General features: G+C 46.9%; 1 protein-coding gene across 2 annotated transcripts in view; it reads left to right on the top strand.

Moving 5' to 3' along the window:
• The first annotated feature begins 133 nt into the window (after positions 1–133).
• The window catches only part of MVP (major vault protein), a 47,482-nt gene continuing 22,495 nt past the window's right edge, over positions 134–25,120 (top strand). Inside the window, exons 1-3 of one of the 2 annotated variants that reach the window (XM_060173043.1) lie at positions 134–305; positions 17,854–17,986; positions 18,147–18,342. In XM_060173043.1, the coding sequence (XP_060029026.1) occupies positions 17,862–17,986; positions 18,147–18,342 (321 nt within the window). In that variant the 5' untranslated portion in view covers positions 134–305; positions 17,854–17,861. Of the gene's footprint in view, positions 306–17,850; positions 17,987–18,146; positions 18,343–25,120 lie in introns of both variants that reach the window. The other variant, XM_060173045.1, reaches the window with a different exon arrangement.

Raw genomic sequence — 25,120 nt, 5'->3', positions numbered from 1 at the left:
GCTGGCTCTGAGGCTGAGATTCCTCTGGGTGCGGAGCCAGCTGCAGAGGCGCCACCCAGCGGAGGGGAGGAGGATGCCAGCTGCAGGGCCTCTTTAAACAGCAGGCCCCACCCCTCCTGCCGGGAAGTACTCCCTGGAGCAGGGTAAAAGCCTTCCCGCATCCTGGGCCAGTCTCACAGGCAGCCACGCTCCTGAGCAGTGCGTGGAAACTCAGCCAGCCAGCGCCTTCCAGCCCTGCCCCAGTCCGGCTTTGGCTCGCGGAGACCCCTTTTTAGTGTGAAGAAGGGGGCGGACACTTGAACTCGGTAGGTTTTGCTTTCTCTCTTGGGTGTGTTTTTCTGGGGGTCAAAGCGAAGGTAGATCCACCGGCCGCTCATCTCCCTTCTCGGGGCCCCTCTGGTCCTCAAGCTGCCACATCAGAAGGGAGTGGGGTGTGTGTGAGAGGGATAAGAGGCCCCCTCGTGAAATTGCCTTAGTCCCTGTTGAACTGTCTTCTCCCCCACCCCCTGGAGAGCTGGACTCTCACATATTTCCTTGCATTTGAGCTTCTAGAAAATGCCCCCTATGCCACTACTTCCCATTAAATTTATCTGTCTGCCAGAGACAGAAGTCTCAACTTTGTTTGCTAAGGTTTCCTGCTACCCCACTCAGGGTTATGCTACCCATGAGCCTGGCAGATCATTCGAGAAGCCACTGGCTTAGTAATCCTGAGATGGTCTTAAAGTGGGGTGAGACTTTTCTCTTCCTGTTTGGGAGAAGGAAGTGAATGCCAGGAAGTTCGTTCAGATCTGCCTGTATGGGGTGCCCAGCTCTTAGGGGCTGCTCTGCCCCTCAGGGGTGGTGAAAGGGGGGCATAGGTTGTGTGGGGGGGACTGTCACTGAAATGCGTCCTTGGTGGCTGTTAGGGGTGTCCACTTCTCCCTGGAGACTCCTGCCTGTTTCTGCCCTTGGTGCTGGGACACCTAGCCTGCCTGGGTGGAGCTTTCTGGGCTGGGCAGGGCAGGGCAGGGCAGGAAGCCATGTACAGGGAGGGCAACACCTTGTGGATGACAAAGGGACAACCCCAAGGCCCTACGGTAACTGGATACTCAGTGCCACCCACCCAGTCTGCAGAAACCTTTGACCTGCCATTGGCACTGTCTCCTGGAAAGTCCCAAGTTCTACCCAGTGGTCAAGTGCTTGTTCTAGTTTAGAATCTGGGTGACAGATCTGCCTACTGGCTTGGGGCCTGTACCATCACTTCTGGAATGGGGCCAGTGAAATAGCTTTCTTGGATAATGTGTTGTTCTGTCACTTGGGTCACCCAGGTTCTAGTCCAGCCTCCCACCACACTGAAGGAATCTCTTTCTTTCCCTCTTTGTCTCTCTGTATCTGTAAACAGGCTTCCTGAAGCAGTGAAACCCAGGTGATGACCAATTTAAAAAAACAAAAAAGTCAGGTAGAATTCTGACTCTATCCTTTGATCAGTGCCTGCTCCAAAGCAGATTCCTTAACTTCTAGTTTCCGGTGAGGACTAAAGGCCCCTATAGTCAGAGAAATAGCCCAGCACCAACCTGCATGCCTGAGACCTCCAGAGGCCATGGTTCCAGCCCCAGCTCAGCAATGGTGTCTCTGTAAATAAACAAGTACTAAAAGAATAAGGCCCTAGCATCATCAGCTGCACAGATATCAGGGTTTTTTTTTCCATTTTTGCCACCGGCCCAGGAGGATCCAAATTGTGCAGTTCTGCAGCTCCCTGCAGGGGGGGTGGGTGAAGGGAAGGATTACCACAGCACTTCCTCCACCTTTCACAAAGCTTCCCTCAGGGGCTGGGTGGTGGCGCACCTGGTTGAGCGCATGTATTACAAAGTTCCCTCATTGCTGTGCTTTCATGATGCTTCTGTGATGCCAGGGCTCAAGCCCAGTTCCTCAAGCATGTTAAAACATGTACCTTAGTGGTCCGGGAGGTGGCGCAGTGATAAAGCTTTGGACTTTCAAGTATGAGGTCCCGAGTTCGATCCCCGGCAGCACATGTGCCAGAGTGATGTCTGGTTCTTTCTCTCTTTCACATAAATAAATAAAATCTTTTTTAAAAAATGTACCTTAGGGCTAGGAAGACAGCATAATGGCTATTCAGAAAGACTTTCATGCCTGAGGTACCAAAATTCCCTGGTTCAATCCCCAGAACCATAATAAGCCAGAGCTGAGCAGAGTTCTGGTTAAAAAAAATATATATGCTTTACCAAATGAGCTGCTACCTACCCCCCAGATTTAAGCTCTTAAACTTGACCTGTTATTTGGAAGCACAAATTCCAAAAGTGCTTCTGGAAACCTTGGTGCAGTGGTTTGGGGGTGACATCTAGAAATCTGAGTGGACCCCAACAATACTCCCAGCTAAGCCCTGTGGTTGGAATAGGTTAGTAATCAGTGATCTGAAAGAGGGGAAAAAAAAAAAAGAAAGCAGTGACCTGGACCTGAGCTTCTGAAGTCTCTCCAGGGCCACTTCTGACCCAAGCAGACATCACCTAGAGTGTTGGCATAACTGGAAAAGGGAGTAAGAGAGATAGCTTGATGATGCCGTACAAATGATTCTGGTCTTTATCCCTTCCAATAGAATAAAAACACATATTAAAAAAAAACTTTAACTGTCAGGAACTTGACCCCCCCCCACACCCCCAATGAAGCCAAATTGCTCTATTTTAATGAGAAAGATATACCAGAGCACTGCTCTGCTCTGGCTTATGGTGGTGCTGGGAATAGAAACTGGGACTTGCAGAACCTCAGACATGCAAGTCTCTGTATAACCATTATGCTGTCTCCCCCAACCCTATACAAGTTTTCCTAAAATTTAAAGTGCTTTACAAGGCTGGAGAGGTAGCTAACTGATGGAGTACAGGACTTGCATAGCCCCCAGGTTCAATCCCCACTACCGTATATGCTGGGCCAGTGCTCAGGCCTCTGTCTCTTTCTCTCTGGTTGCCACCAGAGTTATGACTGGGGCTCATTGCCAGCCCTATGAATCTGCTGATGGCCATGTTTCTCTTTTTTTTCCTTTCCCCCTAACTTTGACAGGACAGAGAAATTGAGAGGGAAAAGGGAGATAGAGAAGGAGAGAGAGGGGCCAGGAGGTGGCACACCTGGTTGAGTGCACATATTACAGTGCACAAAGACCCGGGTTCAAGCCCCCGGCTCCCCACCTGCAGGGGGTCACTTCACAGGCGGTGAAGCAGGTCTGCAGGTGTCTGTCTTTCTCTCCCCCTCTGTCTTCCCCTCCTCTCTCCATTTCTCTCTGTCCTATCCAACAACAACGACATCAATAACAACAACAATAATAACCACAACGATAAAACAACAAGGGCAACAACAGGGGAAAAAAATAGCCTCCAGGAGCAGTGGATTCGTGGTATAGGCACTGAGCCCCAGTGATAACCCTGGAGGCAAATAAATATAGATAGATATATATATATATATATATCATGCCTGAGGCTCCAAAGTCACAGGTTCAACCCCCTGCACCACCAGAGCACTGCTCAGCTCTGGCTTGTGGTGATGCAGGGGTTGAAGCTGTGACTTTAGAGCTTCAGGCATGAAAATCTTTTTTGCAGAATCATTATGCTAGTTTCCATGCCACTCATTCCCTCTTGTCTCCCTAGTTTCTGTCAATTTCTCTCAGTTTCTATCAAAAATAAATTGATTTTTTAAAATGAAATCACTGAAGGAGGGTTAAGATAGAGCTCACCTGGCAGAGCTTTGTCGTGTGTGAGGACCTAGCTTTGAGCCCAGCACCACATGGGAGCACCACGCACAGGGGAAAGCTTCATGAGCAGTGCTGAGGTGCCTCCCCTCTGTCTCTGACGCTGAAAGAGAGAGAGAGAGAGAGAGAGAGAGAGGTGCCATTGGGAAGCAGTGGAATCACACAGGTTCAAAAAAATCCCCTCAGTAAACAAAATAAAATCAATGAAGTGGGTCGGGCATTGGCACATCAGGTAAGAGTGTACATGTTATAGTGCACAAAAGAACCTGGGTTCAAGCCTTCAGTCCTTATGTGTAAGGGGGAAGAAGCTTCATGATCAAGGAAGCAGGGATGCAGGTGTCACTATCTCTCCCTATCTTCCCCTTCCCTCAATTTCTGTCTGTATCCAAAATAAAGAAAATATAGAAAAGACATTATTAAGAAGTAATCAGGGGGCACTGCACAGGTGAACCCCATGTTCATGTCCCCATTGGTGCTTTGCTTCCACCTGAACCAAGAGCCCAGGACTTTGGCGGAGGGGACTGGTGTTGGCTGGGGAGGGGGTGGCTGGTCACTTGCATATCTGCTCTGGATAGAGTCACTGTCAGTCTCTCCAAGCCCCTGAGTATCTCTGATAAGGAGTGCTCCGTGACTCATTCCTGCGCATAGGTTTTATTTTCAAGCCCAGAGGTGGGCCAGACCTCAGCTTTTATGGAGAGCAGCTTCTGCTTTTTCTCAGGACTGCCACCCAGACCCTTCCTCTCTCAGTGTCTACCTACTGTGGGCTGCAGTGCAGAGGTTAGAGAGCCACCCTTCTGAGACTTTGGGTAAGAGGTAAAGGTTGACTTGTCTCTTTTTATCTTTTTCTCATTTATTTTTTAATTTCTTTATTGGGGGATTAGTGTTTTACATTTGACAGTAAATATAATAGTTTGTACATGCATAACATTTCTCAATTTCCCACATAACAATACCACCCCCACTAGGTCCTCTGTCATCCTTTTTGGACCTGTCCTCTACCCCCACACCCACCCCAGAGTCTTTTTTTTTTAAAGAATTTATTTATTCATGAGAAAGATAGGAGGAGAGAAAGAACCAGCCATCACTCTGGTACATGTGCTGCCGGAGATTGAACTCAGGACCTCATGCTTGAGAGTCTAGTGCCTTAGCCACTGCACCACCTCCCGGACCATATCCCAGAGTCTTTTACTTTGGTGCAATATTCCAACTCCAGTTCAGGTTCTACTCGTGTTTTCTCTTCTGATCTTGTTTTTTAACTTCTGCCTGAGAGTGGGATCACCCCATATTCATCCTTCTGTTTCTGACTTATTTCACTTAACATGATTTCTTCAATATCCATCCAAGATGGGCTGAAAACGGTGAAGTCACTATTTTTAATAGCTGAGTAGTATTCCATTGTGTATATAGACCACAACTTGCTCAGCCACTCATCTGTTGTTAGACACCTGGGTTGATTCCAGGTTTTGGCTATTACAAATTGTGCTGCCAAGAACATATGTGTACACAGATCTTTTTGGGTGGGTGTGTTGGGTTCCTTAGGATATATCCCCAGGAGGGGAATTGCAGGGTCATAGGGTAGGTCCATTTCTAGCCTTCTGAGAGTTCTCCAGACTGTTCTCCACAGAGGTTGGACCAATTGACATTCCCACCAGCAGTGCAGGAGGGTTCCTTTGACCCCACACCCTCTCCAGCATTTGCTGCTGTTACCTTTTCTGATGTATGACATTCTCACAGGAGTGAAGTGTTGTCTCATTGTTGTCTTGATTTGCATTTCTCTGACAATCAGAGACTTGGAGCATTTTTTCATGTGTTTCTCGGCCTTTTGGATCTCTTCTGTGGTGGTGAATATTCTGTCCATGCCGTCTCCCCATTTTTGGATGGGGTCATTTGTTTTCTTGTTGAGTTGCAAGCTCTTTATACATTTTGGTTATTTCTCTCATTTTTTATATTTATTTATTTATTTATTCCCTTTTGTTGCCCTTGTTTTATTGTTGTAGTTATTATTGTTGTTGTTATTGATGATGTTGCTGTTAGATAGGACAGAGAGAAATGAAGAGAGGAGGGGAAGACAGAGAGGGAGAGAGAAAGACAGACACCTGCAGACCTGCTTCACTGCTTGTGAATCGATTCCCCTGCAGGTGGGGAACCGGGGGCTCGAACCGTGATCCTTACATGGTCCTTGAGCTTAACCCGCTGTACTACCACCCGACTCGCCTTTCTCTCATTTTTTATCCTCCCTAGGGCTTCACTGCTCAGGGTTGACTCTTTCAGATAGAAAAAGTGAGATAGAGGTGGAGAGAGAGAGAGAGACGGAGAGACCAGAGCACTGAAGCTTCCTTCAGTGCAGTGAGGGCTAAGCTTGAACCTGGGTCATACACTAGCAGTGTACATAGCTGTACACTGAACTATTTTGCTGGTCCAAAAGGTAGGTTTAAAAAAATAATCATAATAGGGGCCAGGCAGTGGCATACCTGGTTAAGCGCACACATTACAGTGCACAAGGACACAGGTTCAAGCCCGTGGTCCCTACCTGCGGAGGGAAAGCTTCACGATCAGTTAACAGGGCTGCAGGTGTCCGTCTCTGTCTCCCCTACCCTCTAAATTTCTCTCTGTCTGTAATAAAAAATAAATAAAATATTTAGAAAGATCTATTTAAAATAATAATAATAGGGCAGGGGTAGATAGCATAATGGTTATGCAAACAGACTCTCATGCCTAAGGCTACAGAGTCTCAGGTTCAATCCCCTGCACCATCATCAGCCAGAGCTGATCAGTGCTCTGTTAATTAATTAATTAAGAATTATTTACTTATTGATAGAGAGGTGGAAAATAGAGAGAGAGAATATGAACAAGAACATCAAACTGGCCCATGCAGTGCTGGGGATCAAACTCAAGACCTCATGCTTGAGAGTTCAACACTTAATCTACTACACCCCCTCCCCGGCTGCAGGGTGGCTTCCTGCAGGTTCATCCTGACACTTGGGTGAGATGTGATCAGTCAGCACAAGGGAGGCAGGGAATAGAGCAGACTGGGGGCTCACCTCAGAAGCAGGCACTGCAGGGAGGGTGAGTGTATAGCGGTGCTGGGGAGAGCTTTCCCTTGGTCAGCACATGCCTTAATCATTGTTTGTGTGTAGTGTGGGGGTGAATGGGGGAGGCTCTGATCCACTGGCAGTGAACTGTTCTAGCTGTATGTGTCATCTCGTAAACCATAGAGGTATAAATCTAAGACACACTGTCTGAGTGGGGGGAGGGGGTTTCTAGGGCTTACTGAGAAGCCCTAGATTAGGCTTCACTTCTGTTTTGTTTTCTCACCAGTGTTATCTCTGGAGCTCAGTGCCCACTCCTGGTGGCCATTTCTTTGATAGATATTTTTTCTTTCCTTCTTTCTTTCCCAGAGCACTGTTCACCTCTGCCTGTTGGTGGTGCAGTGGGTTGAACCTGGGACTTTGGAGCCTCAGGCATGAGAATCTCTTTGCATAACCATTATGCTATCTATCCCCCACCGAATAGATTCTTACTATGAAGGAGACAGAAATAGAAGAGACACATGTAGCACTGCTTTACTACTCACAAAGCTTCATTCCTGTAGGTGGGGACCAAGGGCTTGAACCTGGGTCCTCACTACTACTGGGTGTTCTACCCCCCACACCCCTTAGGTTCCACTTGTATAGTTGGGGAGAAGAAAAAGGCAAAGCCTGTTCTTGGGGTTCCTGGTAGGTGGCCAGCCCAGTTTTAGGGCCCGTAGGTGGGTGGCGAGGGAGGTGAGCTGAGCCCTGGTACTGAGAGAGAGCGAGCTGGAGCTGGGCCAGCTCTCAGGATGACTCAGCTCTGGCGGCTGGGCTGGGTGCTCACCCCCTGATTGAGCCCAGCTGGGATAACAGATGGTGGCAAGGGCTCAGTTGTAGGGGCGGGGGACTGGCCAGCAAGGATGCTGCTCCCAGAACCAACCTCCCTGTCTTGCCTGGACTTCCAGACCTAAATCTGCCCTGGGGGGGGGGGGTCCCAGGGGGCCCCAGGCACTGGTCTGCCTGCATACCTGGCCCTTCCTCTCTCCCACCTGACTTCCTGCCAGGCTGGCACCCTGCAGAGAGCTGGGTGGAAGAGCAGCTGGTAAGGGCTTCACAGCCCCACAGCTGGGCTGATGCATACCTGTCACCCCCCTTCTTCTAGCATTTGCCCTTCTTCCGTAGCCAGTCAACAGCGTCAGGTTGAGCCTGATGTAAAGTTTCGAGACCTCCTTTGATTTATTATTATTAATTATTTAAATTTTGCCTCCAGAGTTATCACAAGGGCTTGGTGCCTATACTACAAATCCACTGCTTCCATGGCTATTTTTTTTTTAATTGTATTGGATAGGACAGAGAGAAATTGAGAGGGGAGGGGGGAATTCAGAGAGGGAGAAAGAGAGACACCTGCAGACCTGCTTCACCACTTGTGAAGCAACTTCCCTGCAGGTGGGGACCAGGGGCTCAAACCTGGGTCCTTGAACATAGTATTGTGTGCGCCACCCCACACCCAGATTTATCTATTTTTGAGAGGGGGGGGGACAAGACTAGAACATCCCTTAGTTCTGGTTTATGGTGGCTCAGAGATTGAACCTGGAACCTCAGAGCCTCAAGTGTGCAAACTGAACTCATGTAGTGGCAATTAGTAGGAGCCTCAAGCCTGAACGTCTGTTGTTTAAGTTGCTGCAGTGGGGGCCGGGCTCAAACCTCAAGCGCATGGCAAAGCAGCATGCTATCCAAGTCAGCTATTTCACCAACCCCTTTTTATTTATTTGCTTATTTTATCAATTTTTTTTATTGGGTAGAGAGAAACTGAGAGGGGAGGAGAAGATGGAGAGAGAAGGAGGCAGAGCACCTGCAGTACTGCTTCACCACTCATGAAGCTTCCTCCTGCAGGTGGGGACCTGGGGTTTGAACCTGGGTCCTTGCACAGTATAATGTGAGCACTTAACCAGATATGCCACTGCCTCTCCTCCCCCCGCCTTTTTTTTTTTTAATTTAAGATTCATTTATTTACTAGGGAGAGGAGAAAAAAGGTGGTGAAGAGAACCAGAGCATCACTCTGGCACATGGAATGCCTGGGAGTGAATTTGGAACCTCATGCTTGATAGTTCAGTACAACCTCCCAGGCTGGTGTTTTTTTGTTTGTTTGTTTTGTTTTTGCCAGAGCTCTGTTTTATGGTGATGAGGGGGATTGGACCTGTGACTTCAGAGCCTCAGGTTACATGATCTCTTTGCATAACCATTATGCTATCTACCCCTGCCCCCCCCCCAGGCTGCTTTTAATGTATTTTTAAAAAGATTCAGGTGGGCTGAGGAGACAGCATAAAGGTTAGGCAAACAACTTTCATGCTTGAGGCTCTGAGGTCCCAGGTTCAATCCCCAAGCACCACCATAAACCAGAACTGACATCATGCTTGAGAACCCAATGAACAAGTGAGGGTCACACTGGGATTGCAGGAGGGACAGGGAGCTGCTGGTGCTAGGTGACAGCCCATGACTTCAGGCAGTGACACTTAAAACAATAAAAAACAAACAAACAAAAAACAGTGCTCATTTCAGTTTTATGGTGGTGCTGGAGAGTGAATCATGAAAGTCTGTTGTGTTGTGTTGTGTTGTGTTGTGTTGTGTTGTGTAAGATATTGCCTAACCAGTGCTGCTTCAAAAGGTCAGGGCTCTGCCTGAGGTGTACACACACACACACACACACACACACACACACACACACATTTCATTTATTTATTTTAGATAGAAATAGAGAAATTGAGAGGGAAGGAAGAGATAGAAGTGCTGTTTCACTGCTTGTGAAGAGTCTCTCGCCTATAGGTGGGATCAGGGGCTTGAACCCAGGTCCTAGAGCATAAAAAAAAGTGTGCTTAACCAGGTGCTCACCACCCAGTCCCCAGTTGACTAATTTTGGATAGAGACAGAAATTGGGAGGGAAGGGGGAGGGCGTAAGGGAGAAGGAGAAAGAGAGGCCTACAGCACAACTTCACCATTTGTGAGGCTTTCCCCCTGCAGGTGGGGACCAGGAGTTTGAACCCAGGTCCTTACGCATGGTGAAGTGTGTGCCCCTCCAGGTGCGCCACCACCCAGCCTCTTCCTGAAGTATTTAGATGGGATTGATCCTGCTAACTTAGGAGACGCCTTGCCCAGTCCGAGTTCCCAGCCACTGGGAGGGCAAAGTATTGGTCTGAGATCACCCACCTCCCACCTAGTGGGTGGCTGGAATCAAGTGGCCCCCACCTGCCGTCCGCTCCAAGGGGTGGAGCGGGGAGTTGCGAAGCCTGAACATAACAGCAGAGGGCGCTCCAATGTTGGCAAGCCCATCCCGGATCGGGGAAGGCGGAACAGCTGCCTGGGGAAAAAAAAAAGAGCCCCAGGCAAACCCCAAGGTCAAATTCCACACAAAGCGGCCAGATGCAAGAGGCAGGAGGAAAGTGACATCTCTCAGACCTGCAGGACTGCTCACAGCTGGAATCTCTTGCGAAAGCAGGGAGGCTGCTGGGTAACATCTGGGGGCAAAAATGCTGGTGCCCCAAGTAGCTCACAGGCCCCATCCAGACTCTCTCTCTTCCCCCCTCTCCTATTTGACATAAGAGAAATTGAAAAGGAAGGGAGAGACACCTTCCCCAATCGTGAAGCTTCCCACTGCAGGTGGTACTCTTGAGCTTGAACCCCGGTCCGGGTCCTTGTGCATAACTCCCGCACCCAGCTGAGTGAATGCACCACTGCCTGACCGCTCTCACCAGGGTCTCTATTACGTAGAAACTGCTAAGAGCTGGGGCTGGATGGTGGCACACCTGACTGAGCATACATGTCACAGTGCTCACGGACCTGGGTTCCAACTCCCAGTCTCCACCTGCAGGGGGAAAGTTTTGCAAGTGGTGTTGCAGGTGTCTCTCTCTCTCTCCCCCTTCTCTCTACATCTCTGACTGTCTCTATCCAATAAATAAATAAAGATAATTTTAAAAAAAAAGACGCGGGGCCAGTGGTGGCGCACCTGGTTGAGCGCACGTATCACAATGCTCAAGGACCGAGGTTCAAGCCCCCGGTCCCCACCTGCAAGAAGAAAGCTTTACGGGTGAAGTCATGCTGCAGGTGTCTCTCTGTCTCTCTCCCTCTCTATCACCCTCTTGATTTCTAGCTGTCTCTATTCAATAAAGATAATAAAAATATTTAGAAAAAAAAAGACGCTGGGGCGGGGTAGATAGCATAATGGTTGTGCAAAGAGACTCTCATGCCTGAGTCTCCAAAGTCCCAGGTTCAATCCCCCGTACCACCATAAACCAGAGTGGAGCACTGCTCTGGGAAAAAGAAAAAGAAAAAAAGACACTGCTAAGAGATACACCATATACTGTGGGGACCAACCAGTCACAGCTGACTGAGATAATAGGTTTATTTATTATTTTTTAATTTATTATTTATTATTTATTTATTTATTTATTACCATAGCACTGCTCAGCTCTGGCTTGTGGTGATGCTGGGAGTTGAACCTGAAGCCTTAGGTGCCTCAGACATTGAAAGTCTTTTTTGCAAAACCATTATGTTGTCTCCCCAACACTGTTTATTTATTTATTTATTTTTGTTTATTCATGAAAGAGGATGAGAGAAAGAGAGAAAGAAAACCTGAGCGTCAGTCTGGCACCTGCAACACCAGGAATTGAACTCACAACCTCAAGCTGGAAAGTCCAATGTTCTCTTGATTGCGTCACCTCCTGGGCCACTCCTTGCTTCATTCTTTACTTGCCTGCAGCTGGAGGACTCCCTCCAGGGGACAGATAAAGAGTCATTCCTTTCTGTTGTGCTTTCTAAAGCATTTGCCCAGAGTTTCAGTTAAGAGGATATTGAGTCCGCTAAACCTATATTCCTTCGCATGACTCAGAGGGTTGTGTCCGAAGGACTTGCCAGAGGCGGAGATGGGGTTGGGGAGTGGAAGAGTGTAACATTTCTTAGCAGACTCAGTGCTGGAAAACCAGCTTCAGAAGAGCACTTGGCTGGCTGAGGTGACTAGATGACTCAGCTACCCTTCATCCCCCTAGCTGGCCACCCACATCCCACCCAGCTCTGCCCTCAAAAGCAGTGAACTGAGGGTGACAACAGACCAGAGAACTGGGGAAGAAGGTACCTGAAATACTTCTTTCTTGTTTGCTTCCCACAGCTAAGCTGTGGCTTATGGTGGTAATGCGGATCGAACCTGAGATCTTAGAGCCTCAGGCATAAAAGTCTTTTGCAGGGAGTTGGGCAGTAGCACAGTGGGTTAAGGGCGTGTAGTGCAAAGCTCAAGGACCAACATAAGAATCCCGGTTCAAGCCCCCGGCTCCCCACCTGAAGGGGAGTTGCTTCACAGGAGGTGAAGCAGGTCTGCAGGTGTCTTATCTTTCTCTCCTCCTCTCTGTCTTCCCTTCCTCTCACCATTTCTCTCTGTCCTATCCAACAACAATGGCATCAGTAACAACAACAATAATGACAACAACAAGGGCAACAAAAGGGAATAAATAAATAAAATAAATAAATTTTTTAAATAAATATTTTTTAAAAGTCTTTTGCAGAACCATTCTGTTATCTCCTTACCCAAATAATTTATTTTTTAAATATTTTAATTATGGGAGTCAGACTGTAGTGCAGCGGGTTCTGGCGGAAGGATCCCGGTTTGAGCCCCGGGCTCCCCACCTGCAGGGGAGTCACTTCACAGGCCATGAAGCAGGTCTGCAGGTGTCTATCTTTCTCTCCCCCTCTCTGTATTCCCCTCCTCTCTCCATTTCTCTCTGTCCTATCCAACAACAACATCATCAACAACAACTATTATAACTACAACAATAAAAAACAAGGGAAAATAAATTAATAAATATTTAAAACGTCTAATTAATTAATTTATGGGAGAGATGGAGGAGGAAGAGAAAGAGTGAACCAGAGCATCACTCTGATACATGTTGTTAAGTTTTGTTTCTGACCGTACCCATTACAAAGTAAGACAAACTGAGGCCAACTAACCCGAACCCACACAAACTGACACGACTCCAGTCTATAAGTAAAGTATAAGAAATTTATTCTTAAGTTTGAAAGTGTGAAAAAAACGCTAGTACTCAGACTTAACAAAGTGACGACACCAAAAGACAAAGACAAACCTCAGCTGGGTGATCCCAGGCTGGTGTCAAATCTGAGACAACCAGGCTTGAAATTCACCCTCCTTTAAAGGGAAAAGTGAAGGGGGTCTGCATGATTGGGAGGGGGGGGTCTGCTTGTCCTTGCTAATTTATCTTTGGGGTAAAAGTCTCAAGGAGAACATTCCATTCTTATCTTCCAGGGAGGAAGCCAGCAGTGTTTACAGAAGCCAAATGGACAAGCTAACATATAGCTGAGAGAGCAGGGTTACAGGGTGTGCAGTTTTCAAGGCAAACATTCGTATCTGCCAGGTGCAGAGCTTAAGCAATTAGTGCATTAGTGTAATTTCATCTTATCTAGTTTTTCTTTTTTTTTTAATTATCTTTATTTGTTAGAGGAAGGGGGAGACAGAGGGAGAGAAACAGAAAGACACTTGCAGCCCTGCTTCACCACTCACAAAGCTTTCCCCCTGCAGGTGGGGACGGGGGGGGGGGGAGTGCGTCACCACCTAGTCCCAGTTTCCTATTTTATTTATTTTTTTAATTAATATTTATTTATTCCCTTTTGTTGCCCTTGTTGTTTTATTGTTGTAGTTATTATTGTGGTTGTTACTGATGTTGTCGTTGTTGGACAGGACAGAGAGAAATGGAGAGAGGAGGGGAAGACAGAGAGGGGGAGAGAAAGACAGACACCTGCAGACCTGCTTCACCGCCTGTGAAGCGACTCCCCTGAAGGTGGGGAGCCGGGGGCTCGAACCCAGATCCTTAGGCCAGTCCTTGTGCTTTGCACCATATGCACTTAACCCGCTGCGCTACCGCCCGACTCCCCATCTTATCTAGTTTCTAAGAGATCTTCTGAATCTGCTCCAATGAACTAGTCCAAATTTGGGGAATTCCATTTTCTCACACATGTGCTGCCAGGGATTGAACTCAGGACCTCATGCTCGAGAGCCCAGTGCTTTGGTCGGGGATGTGGCACAGTGGAAAAGTGCTGGGCTCTCAAGCATGAGAGTCCAGTGCTTTATCCACTGGGCCACCTCTTGGGCCACCCAAATAATTTGCTTATAATCCAGCTGATTCTATAGGTGCACACATTCCAGTTAAGATCCCCCCTTTTAAAAAATTTATTTTATTTTTCACTTTTCCCACAGTCTTATTGCTAAGACCCCACACCTTAATGATTCCACCTGTTCCTAGCAACTGGCAGACTTATTTTATTCTTTTTTTTTTCCGCCAGGGTTATCACTGGGGCTCAGTGCCAGCACTATGAATTCGCCACTCCCGGCAGGCATTTTTCCCTTTTCTTTCTACTTTAGTTAGTAGGACAGAGAGAAACTGAGAGGAGGGGAGAGGGAGATAAAACACCACGTAAGCCAGAACTGAGCAGTGTACACACACTTTCTCTCTGTCTCTCTCATGAAAATAGAAGGAGAGGGGCACACCTGGTTGAGCGCACACATTACAGTGTGCAAGGACACGACGAGTTCAAGCCCCTGGCCCCAAACTGTAGGGAGAAAGTGTCCCAAGTGGTGAAGCCAGACTGTAGGTGTCTCTCTGTCTCTCTTCCTCTCTATCACCCCCGTTTTGCTGTCTCTATCCATATATATATATGGAGAGAGAGAGAGAGAGAAGGAGAGAGAGATATGAAAGAAAGAAAGATAAAATAGCAACCCAGAAGGTGATGAAGTGACTACACTGGGAACTTTCAAGCACGAAGCCCTGAGGTTGAGTCCTAGCCTTGAATGTGCCAGACTGATGCTCTGGTCCTATCATAGCTATAAAAAAATAAATAAATCTTTAAAAATAAAGCCTTTTAGGGTGGTGAAGATAGCATGAAGTTTATGCAAAAGATTCTCCTTCCTGAGGCTCCAAGAACCCAAGTTCAAACCCCACATTACCATAAGCCAGAGTTGAACAGAGCTCTGGCCAAAATAAATAAATAAGTAAGTCCTTTGCAGTCTGGGAGATGGCACAATGGATAATGCACTGGACACTTCAAACGGGAGGTCCCAGGTTCAATCCCCATCATTGCATGTGCCAGAATAATGCTCTGATTATCTCTCTTCCTTCATTAGTTAATAAATCTTTTTTAAAAATTTTGTCTTTTTTCATTTCATCTTTTTATTTATTTATATTTTGTTGGATAGAGACCGAGAGAAATTGAGAGAGGAGGGGAAGATAGAGGGAGTGAGACAGAGAGACACTTGCAGCCTGCTTCATCACTCGTGAAGCTTTCCTCTTGCAAATGGGGACCAGGGGTTTGAACCTGGTTCCTTGTGCACTGTGACATAAGCGCTGAACCAGGTGTGCCACCACCTGGCCCCAATAAATACGTTTTTTTCAGTAAAGTTTTGGGTCCACAGGTTACCACAAGCAAGGACCCATATTCATGCCCCACTCCTCCCCTGCAGGGAAGAAGCTTTATGAGCAGTGAAGCTGGGCTTCAAGTGTCTCTCTTTCTCTTTCTTTCTCACCTCTATTTTTTCTCACCCTCTCAATTTCTTTAAAAAAAAAAAATGAACTGGCCACCAGGAGCACATAAGTACTGAGTCCCAGTGATAGATAACCCTAGTAGCAATAAAATGGTAAATGAATTATTTTTATATTTTTTATTTTTTCATTAAATTACATCTATTTAGATTTTACCTTGCTGTGTTTCGTCTGGAAGACCGTCTTACTGTCTGGGGAACAGCCTTCTTGCTTTTTCACTAAAAATAATAAATAAATAAGTAAATAATAAAGCTACCCATTGGACCAGCTGCTGAATTAAAAACCTCACAATGTGGCAACTGAAACATCTTTATGAGCAGAGCACCCGGCTACTAAGAGGACAGGCATTGCTCCAGTGCTTGTCTTTTTTTGAATTAATAATCTACATCATCCTGGGGCTGCTAATGGTGGCCATTGGAATAGTTATAATCCTTGTGGACAAAGACTATGACATAATGAGTTTATTTTCTGGAGGAGCCATGATCAACATAGGCATTTTAACTGTGTGGCTAACCACATTGCAACTGATTGAGAAGTTATGGAGAACCAGAACAGGAAGCCAGAAAGTGGGAACGCTGGAAGCAGGAGGCCCAGAAGCAAGAGGCCAGGAAGCAGGAGGCTAGGAAGCAGGACAGAGGGGTGGAAGGCAGCACTGAGCCAGTACAGACTGACAGCTGAATTTTCAGCACCTGGATATAACTGTTTACTCACCCCTGATGTCTTTGGTCAATAACATTGTGTTTTTAAATCTTTCATCCATTGTTTTTTACATGCAAATAAAATAGAGCTACTTGTATGGAATAAAAAAAAATATTACATCTATTTAAAATTTTTTAATATTTATTCCCTTTTGTTGCCCTTGTTGTTTTATTGTTGTAGTTATTATTGTTGTTATTGATATCGTTGTTGGATAGGATAGAGAGAAATGCAGAGAGGAGGGGAAGACAGAGAGGGGGAGGGAAAAATAGACACCTGCAGACCTGCTTCACTGCTTGTGAAGCGACTCCTCTGCAGGTGGGGAGCCGGGGGCTCGAACCAGGATCCTTATGCTGGTCCTTGCGCTTGGCACCACAGCTTGGCGCCACATGCGCTTAACCCACTGCGCTACCGCCCAACTCCCAAATAAATTAATTTTTTAAATGAAGGGGCTGGGGGCCAGGTGGTATCACAGTGGGTTAAGCGCACATGGTGTGAAGTGCAAAGACTGGCTTAAAGATCCCAGTTCTGTGGTCCAGGAGGTGGCGCAGTGGTAAAGCTTTGGACTCCCAAGCATGAGGTACCTAGTTCGATCCGTGCCAGAATGATGTCTGGTTCTTTCTCTCTCCTCCTATCTTTCTCATAAATGAATAAAAAAATCTTTAAAAAAAAAAAGATCCCAGCTCGGCCCCCAGCTCCCCACCTATAGGGGGTTCGCTTCACAAGCAGTGACCAAGTCTGCAGGTGTCTTATCTTTCTCTCTCCCTCTCTGTCTTCGCCTCCTCTCAATTTCTCTCTGTCCTATCCAACAACAATGACAGCATTGACAATAATAATAACAATGATAAACAACAAGGGCAACAAAAAGGGAAAAAAATGGCCTCCAGGAGTAGTGGATTCATAGTATAGCCACCGAGCCCCAGGGCTAACACTAGAGGCACAAAAAAAGGGGGGGGGTCCAGGTGGTGGCACACCTGGTTAAGTGCACATATTACAATGCACAAGGACCCTTCTTCAAGCCCCTGGTCCCCACCTGCAGAGAGAAAGCTGCATAAGTGAGGAAGCAGGGCTGCAAGTCTCTCCTGGTCTCTGTCTCTCTCTCTTTGTCTTCCCCTTCCCTCTCAGTTTCTCAGGGTCTCTATCCAATAATAAATAAATTTTAAAAAATAAAAAAATAAAATAGGCAGGGCAGATAGCTTCGTGGTTATGCAAAGAGATTTTCTTTTAAAAAATATTTAATTTATTTATTCCCTTTTGTTGCCCTTGTTTATTGTTGTAGTTATTTTTGTTGTCGTTGGATAGGACAGAGAGAAATGGAGAGAGGAGGGGGAAGACAGAGATGGGGAGAGAAAGAGAGACACCTGCAGACCTGCTTCACCGCTTGTAAAGCGACTCCCCTACAGGTGGGGAGCCGGGGCTCGAACTAGCATCCTTACCCTGGTCCTTGTGCTTTGCACCACGTGCGCTTAACCTGCTGCGCTACAGCCTGACTCCCGCAGAGGTTTTCATGCTTGAGACTCTACAGTCACAGGTTCAATCCCCCACACCACCATAAGCCAGAGCTGAGCAGTGCTCTGATTAAACAAAGAATAAAGTTGTTTCCTGTACTGCAGGGGGATCTGGAGAGGGTGGGGGGAATCATCAGCCAAGAACCCTGGTTGTCCAGGGCCAGTTCGTGGCAGGGGTGAGGTCTGAGTGAGTCAACTGCCCTGGGATGAAGAAGTAAAGCAGAGGTGGTGCGATTGGGGTGAGGGCTGGGGACACCTGCCCTAGCCCATCCCTGCCCCTCTGAGCTCATGTGGACCTGTACTTTCCCCAGCAGGCATCACCATGGCAACCGAGGAGTCCATCATCCGCATCCCCCCTTACCACTATATCCATGTGCTGGACCAGAACAGCAACGTGTCCCGTGTGGAAGTGGGGCCCAAGACCTACATCCGGCAGGACAATGAAAGGTTGTCATGGGGCCCTAGGGGGTGAGGTGGCCTGGCATTATTATCCCATCTGCTTTCTGCCCCCAAGTCCTGTTCTGGGTGACAGGGAGCCTTCTGGCCAGGGTGGGAGTAGGGAGACAAGAGTCCCCGGATCCTAGTGCCTCACCTCGCCATTCACCAGAGTCCTGTTTGCGCCCTTGCGGATGGTCACTGTCCCCCCGCGCCACTACTGCATGGTGGCCAACCCCGTGTACCGAGATGCCCAGGGCGCTGTGCTGCTTGATGTCATGGGGCAGATCCGGCTCCGTCATGCAGACCTAGAGATCCGTCTGGCCCAGGAGCCCTTTCCGCTGTACCCAGGGGAGGTGCTGGAGAAGGTATGTGTCCCCCCGCCTTGTCCCCCTCCTTTTCCTTTTTTTAAAAAAATTTTTTATATTTATTTTCTCTTTTGTTGCCCTTGTTTTTCTTTATTGTTGTTGTAGTTATTATTGTTGATGTCTTCATTGTTAGATAGACAGAGAGAAATAGAGAGAAGAGGGGAAGACAGAGAGGGGGAGAGAAAGACAGACACCTGCAGACCTGCTTCACCAGGTGAAGCTACTCCCCTGCATGTGGGGAGCCAGGGGCTTGAACCAGGGTCCTTACGCAGGTCCTTGAGCTTTGCACCACGTGCGCTTAACAGCTGAGCTACCGCCCAACTCCCCCACCCTTTTCCCTAAAGGCTCCATGTAGCCATCAAGAAGTAAGAGGGGGCTGGGGAGACAGCCTAAGGGTTCTGCAAAACACTCTCCTGCCTGAGGCTTTGAGGTCCCAGGTTCTGTTTCCAGTACCACCATAAGGCAGAGCTGAGAAGTGCTCTGGTATCTCTCACTGTGTCATAATAATAATAATAATAATAATAATAATGGAGGAGAAGGAGAAGAAGAAGCAGCTTTTGGTGGGGTCAGGAGATAGCTCATCCCGTTAAGTGCACACATTGCCATGTGCAAAGATCCAGGGTTAGGCCCCTGACCACCACATGGAAACACTACACAGAAAGGAAGCTGCAGGAGCAGGGAGCAGTGCTGTGGTATCTGCCCTTCTCTCTGTCTCTCGTTCCTGTCTCTCACCCTCTATCTTGGGGCTGGGAGACATCTGGCCAGTGGGCCAGACACTGCCTGAGGGCTCATTCAGGCTGGTTCTGCCCAGGTAACTGCAGGTGGGACTAGAAATTCAAAAAAAAATCTAGAAGCTTTTCTCATCATGATATTAGGTGTTAATCTTGACATGGATGATTTTGTAAGACGTGCAAATGATGTTATAAATATCCACATGGGGAGTCGGGTTGGTAGTGCAGCGGGTTAAGTGCACATGACACAAAGCGCAAGGACTGGTGTAAGGATCCCAGTTTCAGCCCCTGGCTCCCCTCCTGCAGGGGAGTCACTTCACAGGTGGTGAAACTGGTCTGCAGGTGTCTGTGTTTCTCTCCCCCTCTCTGTCTTCCCCTCCTCTCTCCATTTCTCTCTGTCCTATCCAACAACAATGACATCAATAATAACAACAATAATAACTACAACAATAAAACAACAAGGGCAACAAAAGGGAATAAATAAATAAATAAATAAATAAATAAATAAATAAAATATTTAAAAAAAAAAATCCACATGGTCCTGGGCAGAAAAAAAGGTTTCCCACCACTGCTTTATCTAAAAGAAAGAAAGAAAAAAAAATTTGCCAGGAATGATGGAATCATGCAGCCTCAAAGCCCCCAGCAAAAACTCCAGTCTTATCCCAAAGACAAACAAATCACCTGACCAAAACAACAGTAAAGTTTTGTCAGATCGAAGAGATAGTTCATTTGATAGTCTCTCTCTCTCTCTCCCCCAGGTTTGAACCCTGGCACCAAACATGAATGTCACAGCACTGAGGGAAGATCTGGGGCTAGGGTCTCTCTCTTAAAAAAAATTTTTTTTTGGGGGGGAGATGGGTGCTAGCGCAGCAGGTTAAACACACATGGAGCAAAGGGCAAGGACTGGTGTAAAGGATCCTGGTTCAAGCCTCCGGCTCCCCACCTGCAGGGGAGTTGCTTCACAAGCGGTGAAGCAGGTCTGCAGGTGTCTATCTTTCTCTCCTCCTCTCTGTCTTCCCTTCCTCTCTCCATTTCTCTCTGTCCTATCCAACAACAATGACAAAAGCAATAACAATAATGGCAACAAGGGCAACAAAAATGGAAAAAAATGGCTTCTAGAAGCAGTGGATTTATAGTGCAGGCACTGAGCCCCAGTAATAACCCTGGAGGCAAATAAATAAATAACGTTTTATTTATTTTGAATGAAAAGAAGATAGAGAGAAGAGAGCATTTCTCAGCCCTGGTTTATGGTGGTGCTAGAGACTGAACTTGGGATCTCAGAGCCTCAGGCATGAAAATGTTTTACAGAACATTATGCTTTCTCCCTAGTCCTAGGGTCAGTCTCTCTCTCTCCCTCTCCCCCCCTTCCCTCCCTCTCTGAATTAAAATTTGACCCAGAACTGTTAAAAAAAATGGTGCATACATAGAAGACCTGGAGTTGCCACAAAACAGACAAACAAAAAATGAAAACTCTGCCCTTTTAATGGCAAACACTTTAGGGTGAAATGTGAGAACAAGGTGGTGAGATTGACTACAACATCAGCCCTTAAGGAAGCTGTAGGAAGGGGGCCAGGTGGTAGCACACTGGGTTAAGTGCACATAGTGCGGAGCACAAGGATCCCAGCTCAAGTCCCCGGCTCCACACCTGCAGGGGAGTCGCTTCACAGGTGGTGAAGCAGGTCTGCAGGTATCTGTTTTTCTCTCCCCCTCTCTATCATCCTTGCCTCTCTAAATTTCCCTCTCTCAATTTCTCTCTGTTCTAGCCAATAAAAAATGGGGGGGGAAATGGCCACCAGGAGCAGTGGATTCATAGTGCCAGCACTGAGCTCCAGAGATAACTCTGAAGGCAAAAGAAAATAATAATGAAATAAGGGGCTGGGCAGTGGCGCACCTGGTTGAGCGCACATGTTACAATGTGCAAGGAACTGTGTTCAAGCCCCCAATCCCCACCTGCAGGGGGAAAGCTTCACAAGCAGTGAAGCGATGCTACAGGTGTCTCTCTGTTTCTCTCTATCTCCCTCTTTCCTCTCGATTTCTGGCTGTCTCTACCCAATAAATAAAGGTAATAATGAGAAAAAAATAAATAATAACAAAAATGAAATAGTAATAATAATAATAAGCTGAGGGGAGGGGAGTTCTTTGTCCTACTCTTGTAGTTTTTTCTTTTCCTTTCCTTTCCTTTCTTTTTTTTTTTATTAGACAGACAAACAAACAACAGGTAGGGAAAAAGAGACACCTGCAGTACTGCTTCACCATTTGTAAAATTTCTACCCTGTAGTTGGGGTGGAAAAAAAAATTCAATGGGCCTGAACCCAGGTCCTTATGTATTATACTACTACTAGGCAGACCATAGCTCAGGACCCCTCTTGTAATCTTTAATTTCTTCAGTGGTAAAAATTAAAGATCTGAGGGTCTGCACCAGCACCTCTGGATGGAGACTGAAAGAAAGTACCAGAGTGACCCAACACTGGTATTTAAAATGATTCTGGGTGGAGAAAGTACTTCTCATTCTGCCCTGCTTTCCAGACAGCTCACTCATTCTCAGAATCCACGCCCTCCTGAGTTGGAGGGCAGGCTTTTAATATTATATTTATTATTTTTTAAATTGTTTATGATTTATTCTCCCTTTTTTGGCCCTTGTTGTTTTATTGTTGTTGTAGTTATTGTTGTTGTTGTTGATTTCATCACTATTGGATAGGACAGAGAGAAATGGAGAGAGGAGGGGAAGACAGAGAGGGGAGAGAGAGAGAGAGACACCTGCAGACCTGCTTCACTGCCTGTGAAGCAACTCCCCTGCAAGTGGGGAGCCAGGGGCTCGAACTGGGATCCTTACACCAGTCCTTGTGCTTCGCACCACGTGCGCTTAACCCACTGTGATACCATCCAACCCCCATATTTATTTATTTTTTCCTATATTCATTTATTAATGAAGAGAGAAAGAGAGAACCAGGTATCACTCTGGTACATGTAATGCCGGGGATGAAACTCAGGACCTCATGCATAAGAGTCCAATGATTAATCCACTGCACCATCTCCCGGACCACTTTTTTTAAGTTTTTTTTTTTTCAATTTATTTATAAGAAAGATAGAAACACAAGAGAGAAAGAACCAGACATTACTCTGGTACATGTGCTGCCAGGGATTGAACTCATAACCTCAAGCTTTAGAATCTAATCTAATACTTTATCCACTGTGCCACTTCCCAGACCACTCTTTTTGTTTTTTGTTTGTTTGGTTGGTTGTTTTTTTTTGTTTTTGTTTTTTCTTCCAATAGAGAGTGAGACACAGAGAGGGCTGGTGGAATAGTGCTGCTTTGCCATGTGCACCATCCAGGTTTGAGCCTGGCCCCACACGGAAGAGGTTTCAGTGCTGTGGTCTCTCTTACTCTACCTCTCTATCTTTATCTGAAAGCAAAGAGAGAGAGAGAGGAAGAGAGAGAGAGAGCAGGAAAGACACCTGCAGTATTGCTTCACCATTTGCGAATCTTCCCTCCTGCAGGTGGGGGCTGGGGGCTTGAACCCAAGTCCTTGCACACTGTAGCATCTGTGTTTAACCAGCTGCAGCACTGCCGGGCTCCTCTCAGATTCCTTCTGAGCACTTCTGCCCCCTGTGTTCTCACACCCCGGAGGGGCTTCTCACTAGAACAATCAGCTGCTTAGATGGACCCAGCACAGTATGATAACGGGGTGGCCCCAGAAGGGGACATAGTGGATAAAGCATTGGACTCTCCAGCATGAGGTCCTGAGTTCATTCCTGAAAGTGCATGTGCCAGAGTGATGCTTTGGTTCTCTCTCTCTCTCTGTCTTTCCCTCCTTCCTTCCCTCTCTCTGTCTCTCATTAATAAATAAATAAATAGCTGCTGGCTAAGTGCTTCATTTTAACCCTGCCTCTGCTCAGTCACTTCCGCTTCCTGTCCAGCTTTCTCTCCACCTTACTCCTTGTGCTGCTAAGGGTTTCTCAGTCTTCTCACTCTTCCTGTCATCTGCCCCTAGTGTTGTGCAGCCTGGTTGCATAACTAGAAATTGAGGTCAGGGCTGGGTGGTGGCACACCTGGTTGAGCGCACATGTTACCATGGGCAAGGACCTGGGTTCAAGCCCCCGATCTCCACCTGCAGGGGGATGCTTCATGAGTAGTGAAGAAGTGCTGCAAGTCAGTCTCTTTCTCTCTCTCTTCCTTTTTTTTCCTTTTTATCTCCAGGCTTCTGCTCAGCCCTGGTTTATGGTGGTGTGGGGGATTGAGCCTGGAAGTTACTTTTCATAACCATTATGATCTCTCCCTATCTCTCCTACCCCCTCTCAGTTTCTCTCTGTCCTATCGAGAGAGAGAGGTAAAGAGAAAGATATTGGGGGTAGCGGAGAAGAGGAATGGCTACTAGGAGTGGTGGATTCATTGTGTAAGCACCTAAGCCCAATGATAACCCTTAGTGGCAATAAAAAAGAAAAAGATAAAGGAAGTGTGGTCTGGGAGGTCGCACAGTGGATAAAGCATTAGACTCTCAAGCATGAGGTTCTGAGTTCAAACCCCAGCAGCACATGTGCCAGAGAGATGTCTGGTTCTCTCTCTTCTATCTTTCTCATTAATAAATAAGATCTCTTCTCACTACTAAGATCTTTAAGAAAGAAAGAAGAGAGGGGGAAAGAGACATTAAGGCCACCTGGCAGGATCTGGCTCTGTGTCCCCTTTCCTCCTTTCTACATTCCTTAGCTCTTTTCTCTTCTTTTTTTAATTTTTAAATTATTTTTATTTATTTATTGAATAGAGACAACCAGAAATCAAGTGGGAAGGGAGAGGTAGAGAGGGATCGAGACAGAGAGACACCTGCAGCTCTGCTTTACCACTCAAAAAGCTCTCCCCCTGCAGGTGGGGAGTGGGAGCTCAAACCTGGGTCCTTGCGCACTGTAACAAGTGTGTTCAACCTGGTGTGCCACCACCCGGGCCCCTCCTTAGCTCTTTTCTACCCGGAGCACCTTGAAGAAGTGCCTCCCCCCTCCCACAGACACCCTAGTGAGATGGAGCTGGAACAAGACTCACCTGAAACAGAAATCCCCTGAGGCCTGTCCCTCAACCCACTCAGTTTCCAACTACTGATGCCTTTCTCTCTCTTTTTTTTTATTTTTATTTTATTTATTTATTTATTTTGCCTCCAGGGTTATTGCTGGGGCTTGGTGCCTGCACTATGAATCCACTGCTCCTGGAGGCTATTTTTTCCCATTTTGTTGCCCTTGTTGTTGTGCTTGTTGTAGTTGTTATTGTTGTCATAGCTGTTGTTGTTGTTAGATAGGGGAAGACAGAGAGGAGGAGAGAAAGATAGACACCTGCAGACTTGCTTCACAGCTTGTGAAGCAACCTTCTGCAGGTGGGGAACCAGGATCCTTACGCCAGACCTTGAACTTTGTGCCATGTGTGCTTAACCCGCTGCACTACCACCCAACTCCCAATTTTTTATTATCTTTATTTTATTTATTGAATAAAGACAGCCAGAAATCTAGAGGGAAGGGGGTGATAGGGAGGGACAGATAGAGTCACCTGTAGCTCTGCTTCACCCACTCACAAAGCTTTCCCCATGCAGGTAGGGATTGGGGGCTTGAACCCAGGTCCTTGTGGGTCACATGTCACATGTGCGCTCAACCAGGTGCGCCACCACCTGGTCCCTGATGCCTTTTTCTCTCTCTCTCTTTTTTTTGGGTTTGTTTTCTTTTTGATTTTTTTTTTTTTTATTTAAGAAAGGATAAATTAACAAAACCATAGGGTAGGAGGGGGCACAACTCCACACAATTCCCACTGCCCAATCTCCATATCCCATCCCCTCCCCTGATAGCTTTCCCACTCTCTATACCTCTGGGAGCATGGACCCAGGGTCATTGTGGGTTGCAGAAGGTGGAAGGTCTGGCTTCTGTAATGGCTTCCCCGCTGAACATGGGCATTGACTGTCGGTCCATACTCCCAGTCTGCCTCTCTCTTTCCCTAGTAGGGTGGGGCTCTGGGGAAGCGGTCTCTTTTTTTTAAAAAAAAGAATTTATTTATGAGAAAGATAGGAGGAGAGAGA

The sequence above is a fragment of the Erinaceus europaeus genome, chromosome 15 (genome assembly GCF_950295315.1).
Source record: "Erinaceus europaeus chromosome 15, mEriEur2.1, whole genome shotgun sequence".
Lineage (NCBI taxonomy): Eukaryota > Metazoa > Chordata > Mammalia > Eulipotyphla > Erinaceidae > Erinaceus > Erinaceus europaeus.
The sequence above is the reverse complement of the archived record's forward strand: the minus strand, read 5'-3'. Positions and strand labels throughout refer to the sequence as shown.